Source organism: Hemicordylus capensis, chromosome 3 (genome assembly GCF_027244095.1).
Source record: "Hemicordylus capensis ecotype Gifberg chromosome 3, rHemCap1.1.pri, whole genome shotgun sequence".
NCBI lineage: Eukaryota > Metazoa > Chordata > Lepidosauria > Squamata > Cordylidae > Hemicordylus > Hemicordylus capensis.
In genome coordinates, this window is record NC_069659.1 from 93,357,236 (window position 1) to 93,370,237 (window position 13,002).

A 13,002-nucleotide genomic window follows, 5' to 3' on the forward strand; every position below is an offset into this window, starting at 1 on the left:
TTAATTTCCCTGATCTGCTATGTTAATATCTGTTTTGAATTTTTTGTTTTGTTTTTTTTGCTGCAAAAGTAATGTTTTAATTGAACCAATTTTTCTAAAAGTAATTTTTCTTGTTAAAAAAAGAAGCAGCAGCTTGTTGATTGTCTCCACCACACACCTAGAAGCCTTTCCACGTTACTGAGGGGTTTTGGTTTTTTTTTTTTTGTTTTGTTTTTTTGAAGAGCTGTTGTAGTGGATTCAGCCATACCAAAAGTCCACTTGGTGGCAGCAGTAAAAAGGTTAGGAAGAATAGAGGGTTGTTCCTCCACATGGACATTTGTACAGCCCTAGTACTGCCTATCAGAACCCATGGACATTTGTACTACCCATGGGTGAAACTACGATTAGGCAAGGGGAGACTGTTGTCTTGGGGCCCCCTGCCTTGAGGCCCCCCCCCCGAGAAACATCACATGACTCCCCATTGCCCACCTGCCCAGCCCCAAGGCCCCTCAGCCACTTGCCTTGTTCGCCCTCTCTCCTGCTTGCCCTCCTGGCCAGGAACTGAAGCAGCTTGCAAGCTGCTAGAGCGCTTTCTCTCTCTGCTTCTCAGTTGATCGGTGGGTGGGCGGGGCTTCCAGAGAGGCCTCTGTGTAGGCCTCACTGAAACCTGAAGCTCTCCAGGCAGCAAACAAGCAAGGAGGCAGGCAGAGGGGCCAACGCTGGCTGCCCTTACCCACCACAGTTCTTTGCAGACCCTCTGCCCAGGCCAGCCAGCCCAGCCTTTGCCAGTAATGAAGGTAGAATGTGAATTCCTTTTTGTGGTTCCCCCCTCCCCGATATATAGCAATCTGCTTGCCATAGGGCTTCAATATTGAGGGGGGGGGAGACTGAATATTTAATTTAAAACAGATTGGAACATTTGCTGGCTTAAAAAAATTGATCTAAAAAGTCCTATAAATAGCTTGTTTCATGGCAGAAAATTACAAAAACTTCTGAAACAAACAATATTATATTTATATTTATTTATTCATTCATTTATAAATGCACTTATGTTCAAGTTGTTTTGCAACCCAGAAGGTCTGAGTGAGAACTGTGAAGCATGTGTTGTGTTTTTATTTTATTTTATTTTTCTTTAGAAATGCCAAGCTGGTTGGACATGTCCAAAAACCTCACTCACACTATTTACACTGTATGTCATCAGTCAGTATGATTCTGTAATGATATGAAATGTTAAGGAGGCCCTGCACATGCTGATCTGCCCCCCAGCCCCGTACCCCACTAGGGATGGCCCTGCTTCTGAGCACCTGCAGAGAGAGGTTTTTATCTCAGTACAGTGAGAGACTATAACCAGCCCTACTTCCACATTGGGGAGCAGGGAGAATGACTTTTAGGACAGATTAGAGCATAACTTCAGGAGTTTCTTGAGCCCTGGCATGTCTCAACTATCTTAAAATTTTACCAAGAGGCAGATTCCTCATTCTCTCCCCCCCCCCCCCGCTTTTTTTTCTCCTGAGGAATGGTGTTAATTCTTGCTCTTTTCTCTATTTCTCCCCACCTATCTTCCTTGCTTCAGTGGGACTTACAGGTCTCCTACAGAGAGCAAAATATGCTGGAAGCACAAATTAGTTTGGTTTGGTTTACATCCCTGAGCTTGTGCAATCCTATATGCACTTACCAGGGAAGGATCTCAGACAGTTGAATGCAATGGAGTTTATTTTTAAGTAGACATGCTTTCCTTGCTAGTAAGTCCTTTAGGTTTCAATGAAATGTATTTCCAGCTAAATGTGGCTAGATTTGCTGCCTGAGGCAACAATTCTCCACACACTTACCTGGGACTTTTACACTAGGGGTGTGCAATTCGGGTTTTCGGGTGATTCGGCTCGGACCCGAACCGAATCACCCCTGTTCTGTTTTGTGCCCGAATCTGGGTCACCCGAATCACCCTTGATTCGGTTTGGATTCGGATTTAATCCGAATCCGAATCCGAATCGATTCGGGGGGGGGGGTAAAAAGGGGCCCAGGGGCAAAATTTTGGGGTGGGGTGGTAGTGCCCAATGGGTAGAGAATGAGAATTCACACCTCAGAAAAAACTTCTGAGGTGTGAATTCTCATTGTATCATAGCAAATGAGATTTTTTTTTTCAATTAGACAACTCTCATGACCCCACTTTCACTTTTTCACACTCTCTATTACTATGAATAATATGAGGAAGTAATCAATTTAGCACACTTCACCTTATGAAGACAAACCTCATAAAAATAAATTCACCAAAATTCACCCCTCTGCCCAATCACTCTTAAATTGGGGATGGGTGGTAGCCTCCACCCATTAGGCACTATCTACCAGCCCACCCCACTCCTTTGGGGCAGATCCACTTTCTGCCCCCAATCTGCCCCAAAGACACCCAAACTTCAAATATTCCCAAAAAATCAGCCCTCTGCCCAATCCCCCTGAAATTGGGGTGGTAGCCTCCACCCATTAGGCACTACCACCCCACCCCATTCTTTTGGGGCAGATCCACTTTCTGCCCCCAAACTGCCCCAAAGTCACTAAAACTTCAAAAATTCTCAAAAAATCACCCCTTTGTCCAAACCCTCTGAAATTGGGGTGGTAGCCTCCACCCATTAGGCAATACCACCCCACCCCACTATTCTGCCCCAGGCCCCACTTTCTGCCCCAATCTGCCCCAAAGACATGAAAATTTCAGAAATTTACCAAAAATCAGCCCTTTGCCCAATCCCCCTGAAATTGGGGTGGTAGCCTGCACCCATAAGGCACTACCACCCCACCCCACTCCTTTTGCCCAGATCCCATGCTATGCCCCCAAACTGCCCCAAAGTCACTAAAACTTCAAAAAATCACCAAAAATCAACCATGAACCAAATCACCCGAATTTTTTGGGTCCGAAATTCGGGTGATTCAGCTCGTGCCCGAAAAATATCGGGGGACATCGGGGGTGATTCGGTTCGGCCCCGAATCACCCGAAATTGTTTGTTTCGGGCACAGATCGTTCTGTGCCCGAAATTTTTTGCACATCCCTATTTTACACACATCAGGCTTTACTGTAAGTTTACTGGGAGGTTTTACTGAGAAACTGAAGTTGTCCAAAGAACCAATGCAAAATAGTGGATTTTTTAAAATGCCGGATATAAATCAGGCTACACTCTAACAAGCATTGGAATACCTGAATTGCATGTGAACTGCTCCCCAATAACTCGCAGGGACTTCAGGGTAAATCTGGCTAACATGTGAATGCAGCACCTCCATTCCAGAGGAGATGTGTGTTAAAGGGCTTTAAAAACCCCATGTGCAAAACCTCCTGGAATCAAACTTTACCGAATTTGTTCAGAATTCTGAGGAAACATACATAGGCTCACCCTGCATGGCTGAAAGTCTCCTTTGCTAATCTGCAGCGAGGAGCCCATTTTAATAATTAGTGTTTCTAGTGTGTTCTAGGCATTAAAAGTAGCACAAATATATAGTATTCAATGTATATCACTATATATTGTGAAGTGTGCATGTGTGTATTCAGTGAAATGTATTTCCAGGCAGCATACTTATTTTGAAATATTAGACTTAAATCCTTGGGGGCCTGGGATGTGTGGAGGCCCTGGACTTTGAGGGGGCATTTTAAAATCTCATCTCTGGGCCCACTCCAACCTTGCTACGCCCCTGGTACTACCTTTGTTCAATTATAGTTATGCCTTGGATTGATGTCAAAGGAGGTACTCATTGTGCGGGGTTGGAACTCGAGAGACAATTTTGATCTGCCTGTTCTGGATGGGGTCACACTTCCCCAGAAGGAACAGGTACGCAGTCTAGGGGTGCTTCTGGATCCAAGTCTCTCCTTGGTGTCCCAAGTTGAGACAGTGGTCAGAAGTGCCTTCTATCAGCTTCGGCTGATAATCCAGCGGCGTCCCTTTCTTGAATTAGATGACCTCAAATCAGTGGTACATCTGCTGGTAACCTCCAGACTGGATTACTGCAATGCGCTCTTTGTGGGGCTGCCCTTGTACGTAGTCCAGAAACTACAGATGGTCCAGAATGCGGCAGCCAGGCTGGTCTCTGGGTCATCCAGGAGAGACCATATTACTCCCGTATTGAAGGAGTTACACTGGCTGCCAATATGTTTCTGGGCAAAATACAAGGTGTTGGTCATAACCTATAAAGCCCTAAACAGCTTGGACCCTGGGTTTTTAGGAGAACGACTTCTTCGTTATGAACCCCACCGCCCATTGAGATAATCAGGTGAGGCCCGTTTGCATTTGCCACCAGCTCGTCTGGTGGCTACTCAGGGACGGGCCTTCTCCGTTGCTGCCCCGAGGCTTTGGAATGCGCTCCCTAGTGAAATAAGAGCCTCCCCATCTCTGACATCTTTTTAAAAGTCTCTAAAAATGCATTTCTTCACCCAGACTTTAAACTGATATTGTTTTGATTGTTTTAATGTTGTTTTTAGAATATTGTTTTAAAATTTTAAATTGTGTTTTAAATTTCTTGCTTTTATTTTTATTTTATTTTTATTGTTTTTAATTAATGTTTTACTTTTAATCTTGTTGTAAACCACCCAGAGATGTAAGTTTTGGGTGGTGTAAAAATATGATAAATAAATAAATAAATAAATAAAATAAAGGTTTTTCTGATTAGATGGTATTCTATATCTCTCTTACCCACATTTTCACACAGCTTAAAACATTTGTCTCAAGTGAGTGACCTCAGTATACTATAGATCATGAATTCTATTACATTTTTAGGCTTAGATCGCATGAAAGCTTGAGATACCATTAAAAGCTTTCCAAAATTGTTAATTTCTTTGCTCACTGTAATTATATTTTTGTTACATAGAAATTTTTCTTTGTACAGATTTATATCACTCTGCATTCCATTGAAGTTCCTATTAGTGCAAGTATTTTATCCTCCATGGTGGAGAGTGCTATATGGATGGTAACTTTGCTGAGACAGATATATGCTATGGCCTGCCGTTAATCCACCTTGCAGTGAATACTCAGTGTAGGAAATTGAAACATTCATTATCCTCTATTGGGGTATGGTCAGTATCCACAGCAGGGCAGTGAGCTAATTGTCTTATTGACACACAGAAAAATGGGCACAATTATTCAGTTAATGATATTTATTGTTGCATTTATTGTTGCATATACAAGTTCTTTATTATGCTTACCACTGGTCAAGATGAACACAATCATTTCAGCTAGCTGAGTGACCAGGCCTCGGAGAGTTAGTACGGAGCTTTCTCTGCAGAACTGACAGCCTTTCTCTTATACCACTCTTATACCCTTTGTCCCACAACGAAACCCTTAGAAAATGTTGCCATTGACTTTTACCTCCCACCCCCCAGAATATTGATTGACTAGAACCTTTATTCCCTTTCATATTAACTGATATATGTACGCCAATTGTGGGCTTTCACTTCCTGTACCCATGCAGAGAAACTCGTTTGATGTAGATGAATAAATATCACTTTTGTGGTGGGCTTTATGCTTCCTTAACACACCTAGTTTGATACTATTGCTGGAACTGGAAGTTGAGAGTTGATTTAGAAGTTATGAATGTAGACCTTTTGATATAAGATGAGCTATATCAGAACCATGGAACTTGACCTTGTATGGAAAATGGAACTATAGCTGTAGAAAATAGGACTCTGATCTTTTGCAGAGATCTGAAATTATATTTCAGAGGTTATACTGCTCTTTTAAAAAGTTCAATAGCCATGCTCAAGCCAAGTGAATCTCTCACCTACGTAAGATTGTACATCAGTGTGTTGAACTTAATATTAAATATAGTGCTGATATAGGCTGGTGTTTTCTAGATTAAATAATTATGTTCCTCTCTTTCAGATGGCCTTGAAGAGACAGGTCTTTGTTTTCTTTGCAGCATTGGCCCTAATGTTTTTCATCTTATTTATCATGTTGACTTCTATTGAAATATGCCCAACGGACATGTCTGTTTCCAAGAGAAGAAATGGAGATTTTTTGAAACTGCCTGACACTGATTGCAGTAGGAATCCACCATACCTAGTAATACTTGTGACATCTCAGCTTGGTCAAATAAAGTCCAGGAGTGTTATCCGTGAGACGTGGGGTAAGGAAAGAGAAGTGGCTGGAAAACGCATTGTGACCTATTTTCTCCTGGGAAATAATTCAAGACCTGATGACCAGATTGTTGTTTCTATGGAAGGCTTAAGATATAAGGACATTATCCAAAAGGATTTTATGGATACGTATTATAATTTAACTCTAAAGACTTTGATGGGCCTTGAATGGATTCACAAATTTTGCTCACAGACTAAGTTTGTGATGAAAACTGACTCTGATATGTTTATCAATACCTATTACCTGGTTGAACTTCTTCTGAAAAGAAACAGGACTACTAGATTATTTACAGGTGCTTTAAAAATGCATGGCTATCCAATAAGGGATCCAGGCAGTAAGTGGTTTGTAAGTAAAGAGGAATATCCAGGGAATTATTACCCACCATTTTGTTCAGGAACAGGTTATGTTTTCTCCACCGATGTGGCTAATGAAGTATACACTGTTTCAAAAAAGGTCCCTTTTTTTAAGTTGGAAGATGTGTTCATAGGGCTGTGCCTTGCTGAACTGAAAATCAAACCAGAAGAATTACATTCAGAGCCCACATTTTTTTCAGACTGGGTTGAATTCTCCATTTGCCGCTATAAGAAAATAATCACAAGCCATTATATCACACCTAAGGAGATGCTGATATACTGGAATATCCTGGAGAGATCCATGTATGAAGAATGCCTAGGCCAAGAAGGTTAAAGGATCAAAACAAGACATATAGTCTACAAATAGTCAAGTTCACAGCACTGCAAAGTTCATTTAACTACTATATATTGTAGTTGTGTGCACAAATCAGATTCTGTGATTCGGTTTGAGCTCAAATTGAATCACAGAACCATCAAATTGATTCATCAAAAACACCTGGCTTGGCCAGCTGCCTTGATAAATCAGCTTGAATTGATCTGGGTGATTCAAGTGCCATTTTTCCAGGGAGACCTGATCTACCAATAGGGGTCAGTGGGTAGACCAGCCTTTCACTCAGCTCTCCCCAGAAAAACAGGACTCCAAATGGCACAAATTTTCCAGGGAGAGCTGGTTTACCAATTGGGATCAGTGGGTAAACCAGTCCTCCACTCTGGACTTGGCATGTCTACCAATCCTCCCAGATGGGCTTAATGTATTAGGTCCGGAGTGGAGGGCTGGTCTACTCACGACCCCAATTGGCAGACCAGCTCTCCCTGGAAAAACGACTTTTGAATAAACCAAATTGATTTGGGTTGAATCAGGGGTGATTCTCCCCAGCCCCAAATCAAGCCAATTATTTTGAGGATGATTTGATTTGGGGGTGAATTACCAAATTGAACCTAAGGTTGAATCGAATTGAACATAATTAGATACTGTTGGGTTTTTAATAGCTTTAACATTGTTTTAAAATTTTAAATTATTGTAATGTTTTAACCTTTTTATTTGTTGTTTGTATTGTTTTGTTGTAAACTGCCCAGAAACTTGCATTTTGAGCGGTATACAAATATGTCAAACAAACAAACACATAAAAAGTTGTGGTTTTTGCTTATGCATCAGCTACAGCCCTTCCTGGATAAGACAGATCTGACCATGGTCACACATGGTCATATCCAAGTTGTACTCTTGGAGCAATTTCTACACAGTGTTACCATTAAGATTTGTTCTGAAGTAGTAAGTGAATGAGAGAATGTTTCAGACAGGAGCCTGCTATCAAAAAACATAATTCTGGTTTCATTTGATTTGCACTGGCTCCTGGTGTATTTTTAGGCCCAATTCAAAGTGCTGGTTATCACTTTTAAAGATCTAAATAGTTTTGGCCAAAGGTGCATGACAATCCAGCTCACTCATTGGGGAAGGCCTCACTTTGGGTCTCACCTGAAGATGTGCTGGTGGAAATCCAGGATGAGGCCTTCTTGGTGGTTAGTGGAACTCTTTTCCTGGAAGATCTGTTTAGTCATCTTTCATCAGCTTCATAAGAACAGCCCAGCTGCATCAGGCCCAAGGCCTATATAGTCCAGCATCCTATTTCATATAGTGGCCCATCAGGTGACTCTGGGATGCCTATAGGCAAGAGGCAAGGGCATGCCTTCTCTCCTGCTGTTGCTCCTCAGTAACTGGCATTCAGCAGCATTGTGCCTCTGAGGCTGGAAGTGGCCCATAGACACCAGACTAATACTATTACTTGCACAGTAAGTAAGAGGTTATATTATTTTTGTATGTCCTATGTTTCCAGTACAGTACTTATATTCTGGGTTTAAGTAAAACACACACACACAACCCAAAAATGGCTTAAAACCAATCAATCATAGGGCAGCCAAGGCAATGTTAAGAAGTGCTGTTATAACTCCTCTGCGAGACAGCACATAAGAACATAAGAACAGCCATGCTGGATCAGGCCCAAGGCCCATCTAGTCCAGCATCCTGTTTTGCACAGTGGCCCACCAGATGCTGCTGGAAGCCACAGACGAGTTGAGGGCGTGCCCTCTCTCCTGCCATTACTCCCCTGCAACTGGTACTCAGAGGCACCCTGCCCTTGATACTGGAGGTGGCCCACAGCCCTCCGACTAGTAGCCATTGATAGACCTCTCCTCCGTGAAGTCATCCAAACCCCTCTAAAAGCCATCCAGGTTGTTGGCTGTCACCACGTCCTGTGGCAGAGAGTTCCACAAGTGGATCACGCGTTGTGTGAAAAAGTACTTCCGTTTGTTTGTCCTAGACCTCCTGGCAATCAATTTCATGGAGTGACCCCTGGTTTTAGTGTGGTGTGAGAGGGAAAAGAATCTCTCTCTCTCCACTTTCTCCACCCCATGCATGATTTTATAGACCTCTATCATGTCTCCTCACAGTCGTCTTTTTTCTAAACTAAAAAGCCCCAGGTGTTGTAGTCTTGCCTCATAAGAAAGGTGCTCTAGGCCCCTGATCATCTTGGTTGCCCTCTTCTGTACCTTCTCCAGTTCAACAATGTCCTTTTTAAGATGTGGTGACCAGAATTCTACGCAGTACTCCAAGTGTGGTCGCACCATAGTTTTGTATAAGGGCATTATAATGTTAGCCGTTTTATTTTCAATCCCCTTCCTAATGATCTCTAGCATGGAATTTGCCTTTTTCACAGCTGCCGCACAGCTGGGGTCCCGCAGGGATCGGTCTCGTCCCCCAAATTGTTTAACATCTACATGAAGCCGCTGGGAGAGGTCATCCGGGGATTTGGACTGAGTTGTCAGCAATATGCGGATGACACTCAGTTCTATCTGTCCTTGTCATCTGATCCTAGGGAGGGGGTGGATGTCCTGAATCGGGGGCTGGAGGCCGTGATGGGTTGGATGTGGGCTAACAAACTGAAATTGAATCCGGATAAGACGGAGGTAGTGTTGGTCTGTAGGAGAGCCAATCGGGATGAGGAGATTTTACCGGTTCTGGATGGGGTTGCACTCCCCTTGAAGTGCAAGGGGTACTACTGGACCCGGCCCTGCTTTTGGAAGCTCAGGTGGAGGCGGTGGCCAGGGGTGCCTTTGCACAGCTTTGGCTAGTGCGCCAGCTGTGTCCCTTTCTCAAGAAGGCAGATCTGGCCACGGTTACCCACGCCTTAGTCACGTCACGGCTGGATTACTGTAACGCACTCTACGTGGGGCTGCCCTTGAAGAATATCCGGAAACTGCAGCTAGTGCAAAACGCGGTGGTGAGGGTTTTATCCTGAGCTGCCCGTTGGGAACATATCACCCCCGTTTTGAAAGAGCTGCACTGGCTGCCGGTTCGTTTCCGGGTCCAATTCAAGGTGCTGGTTTTTACCTTTAAAGCCCTTAACGGTTTGGGCCTGGGGTATTTGAGGGACTGCCTTCTTCCAAGGGTTGCTGCCCGCTTGACGAGGACATCTGAGGGGGCCCTGCTCCGGGTGCCGACAATGAGAGAGGCCCGGCTGTCATGCACTCAGGACAGGGCCTTCTCTGTTGCTGCTCCTAGACTCTGGAATGCTCTGCCGGTGGCCATTCGTTCCTCGGACTCCATCACGGCTTTTAGAAAGCTTGTAAAGACTTGGCTTTTTACCCAGGCTTTTACATAATCGTTTTTACTGCTGCTTCTGGGTGTTTTTATCTGTTGTGTTGTTTTTATGCTTGTTTTTATATGTTTTTAGCTTGATGTTTTTACTGCTTTTTTATTGTATGTTTTAATTTTTGTAAACCGCCTTGGGGTTCTTTTTAACGAAAGGCGGTATAGAAATGTAAAAATAAATGAATAAATAAAATAAATTGAGTCGACACTTTCAACGAGCTGTCCACCACAACCCCAAGATCCCTCTCCTGGTCCGTCACCGACAGCTCGGATCCCATCAGCATATGCTTGAAGTTGGGGTTTTTCGTCCCAATGTGCATCACTTTACACTTGCTAACATTGAACCACATTTGCCATTTTGTTGCCCACTCCCCCAGTTTGGAGAGATCCTTTTGGAGCTGCTTACAATCTGTTTGGGATTTCACTACCTGGAAGAGTTTGGTATCATCTGCAAATCTGGCCACATCGCTGCTTAAACCTGCTTCTAGATCATTTATGAATAAATTAAAAAGCACCTGTCCCAGAACAGATCCCAGGGGGACCCCACTTCTTACTTCCCTCCATTGTGAAAACTCTCCATTTATACCTACCCTGTTTCCTGTCTTTCAAACAGTTAGCAATCCACACATGTACTTGTCCCTTTATCCCATGACAGCTAAGTTTCCTCAGGAGTCTTTGATGAGGAACTTTGTCAAAAGCTTTTTGGAAGTCTAGGTAGACTATGTCAACTGGATCACCTTGATCCACACACTCGTTGACACTCTTAAAGAAGTCCAAAAGGTTGGTGAGGCAAGATTTACCTTTGCAGAACCCATGCTGGCTCATTCCCAGCAGGGCCTGTTCTTCTAGGTGCTTTACAATTTTATCCTTGAGGATGCTTTCCATCAATTTGCCTGGAACGGATGTTAAGCTAACCGGCCTGTAATTTCCCGGATTGCCCCTGGATCCCTTTTTGAAAATCGGTGTTACATTTGCTACTCTCCAGTCCTCTGGTACAGAGCCCGATTTCAGGGATAAGTTAAATATTTTGGCAAGGAGGTTGGCAATTTCACATTTGAGTTCTTTGAGGCCTCTTGGATGGATGCCATCCGGCCCTGGTGATTTGTTAGCTTTCAGTTTTTCCAGACAGTTTAGAACATCATCCCTTGTCACTTCTATCTGACACAGCTCTCTAGCCTCCATCCCTAAAAAGCCTGGTTCAGGAGCAGGTATATGCTCAGTATCCTCTGCCGTGAAGACAGATGCAAAGAACTCATTCAGCTTCTCTGCAACCTCCATATCCTCCTTAATAATCCCTTTCACTCCCTCATTGTCTAATGATCCAACTGCCTCCCTGGCAGGTTTCCTGATTCTGATGTACTTAAAGAAGTTTTTGTTATTCCCCTTGATACTTTTGGCTAAATGTTCCTCAAACTCTCTTTTTGCCTCCCTTATTGTCACCTTGCATTTCTTTTGCCAGAGTTTGTGTTCCTTTCTGTTCTCTTCGTTTGTACAGGCCTTCCAATTTCGGAAGGAAGTCTTCTTCCCTTTTATGGCTTCCTTGACAGTACCCATTAGCCATGCTGGCATCCTCCTGGACTTAGTGGTACCTTTCCTCCTTTTGGGCATACAATCTAACTGGGCTTCTAGTATTGTGGTTTTGAGTACTCCATGCACTCTGGAGCGAAGTGACTGTCCTGATTTCCCCCCTCAGCTTTCTTTTCACCATACTCCTCATTTGGGAGAAGTTCCCTCTTCTGAAATTCAAAATATCTGTGTCAGACATCCTTGGTGATTCTCTCCCTGCATGTATGCTGAAATTGATGGCACTGTGGTCACTATTCCCTAAAGGGTCGATGACACTGACATCACGCACCAGGTCCTGGGTGTCACTCAGAATTAGATCCAAGGTCGCCTTCTCCCTGGTCGATTCCATGACCAACTGTTCTGTGGCACAGTCATTTAGCGTATCTAGAAATTTTGACCTCTTTGTCCTGACTTGAATGTGAATTTACCCAGTCAATGTGTGGGTAGTTGAAATCACCCATGATTACAGCCCTGCCTCTCCTCAACACCTCCCTGATTTCCTCTTGCAACTCCCAAAGCACGGGAAGTGCCTTTTCTAAGGCGACACCTGGGGTGCAACACACAGAGGTGGTGTGCTTTTCTCCTTGAAGAACACCTTTCCCCTTGCATGATCCAAATTGATGAACAGACCAAGTTCTCTTTAAACCAGGTGTCAATATACAGAAGTCAAAAGCTGCACCGGTGTGAACTGAGCCACCCTCCCCCAGCCTTATAAGGACACCCCATCGCCAGCATACCTCCTCTGTCTTACCGCCCGTGGGTCTGCCTGCGCAGACCCTGCCTGTTTCCTGGCAAGCAAGCCTCACAGCATACCAGGAAACCCCGAGCCCATCATGCCCTAGGTGGCTCCAGATTACAACTGCTGCATGTTTACACACAGGCAGGCCCTGTTCACACACAAAAAGTCCCCCTCCCCCGTGCCTTGGCCAGGCCGAGGCGTGGGGGGGGGGAGCGGGTGGAGGATATTTTGTGCATCCCCAGCACGCTTTCCCCTGCAGCACGCATACCTGGTGCATACCTTTTCCCCATGCATACCTTCACCTGCCCCAGCACGCTCTTCCCTGCGCATACCTGGTGCCCGGCTCTTCAGCTTCCAAAGCACTAGGGGTTCCTAACGCCCACTAAGTCAGCCAGTAGGGAAGGCCTCATGCAATTGCCAGCCAGCCAGCGCCAGCCTGGCCCCCCACAGCCCAGCCCCCTCACCCTCTCTACGGCATTTCTCTGTCTTGTTCACCACAAGCTGCAGTCTGGTCAGTCTGGCAGCAGCCACGAGAAGCACATGGGCAAAGGCAGCCAATTGGAATCGGGCAGCGGCAGCCCACTTGGGAGGGAATGGGCAATGAGAAGCGGC

At 44.5% G+C, this 13,002-nt stretch overlaps 1 protein-coding gene across 1 annotated transcript; it reads left to right on the forward strand.

Moving 5' to 3' along the window:
- Nucleotides 1-5,933: 5,933 nt before the first annotated feature.
- Nucleotides 5,934-6,773, forward strand: LOC128350499 (beta-1,3-galactosyltransferase 5-like). Its single transcript, XM_053308922.1, has one exon. The coding sequence runs from the start codon at nucleotides 5,934-5,936 to the stop codon at nucleotides 6,771-6,773; it is 840 nt and encodes a 279-aa protein (XP_053164897.1).
- The last annotated feature ends 6,229 nt before the right edge of the window (nucleotides 6,774-13,002 follow it).

Bases quoted from the DNA above. Each gene is read 5' to 3' on its own strand.
- LOC128350499 (XM_053308922.1), top strand. From the start codon at position 5,934: ATGTCTGTTTCCAAGAGAAGAAATGGAGATTTTTTGAAACTGCCTGAC.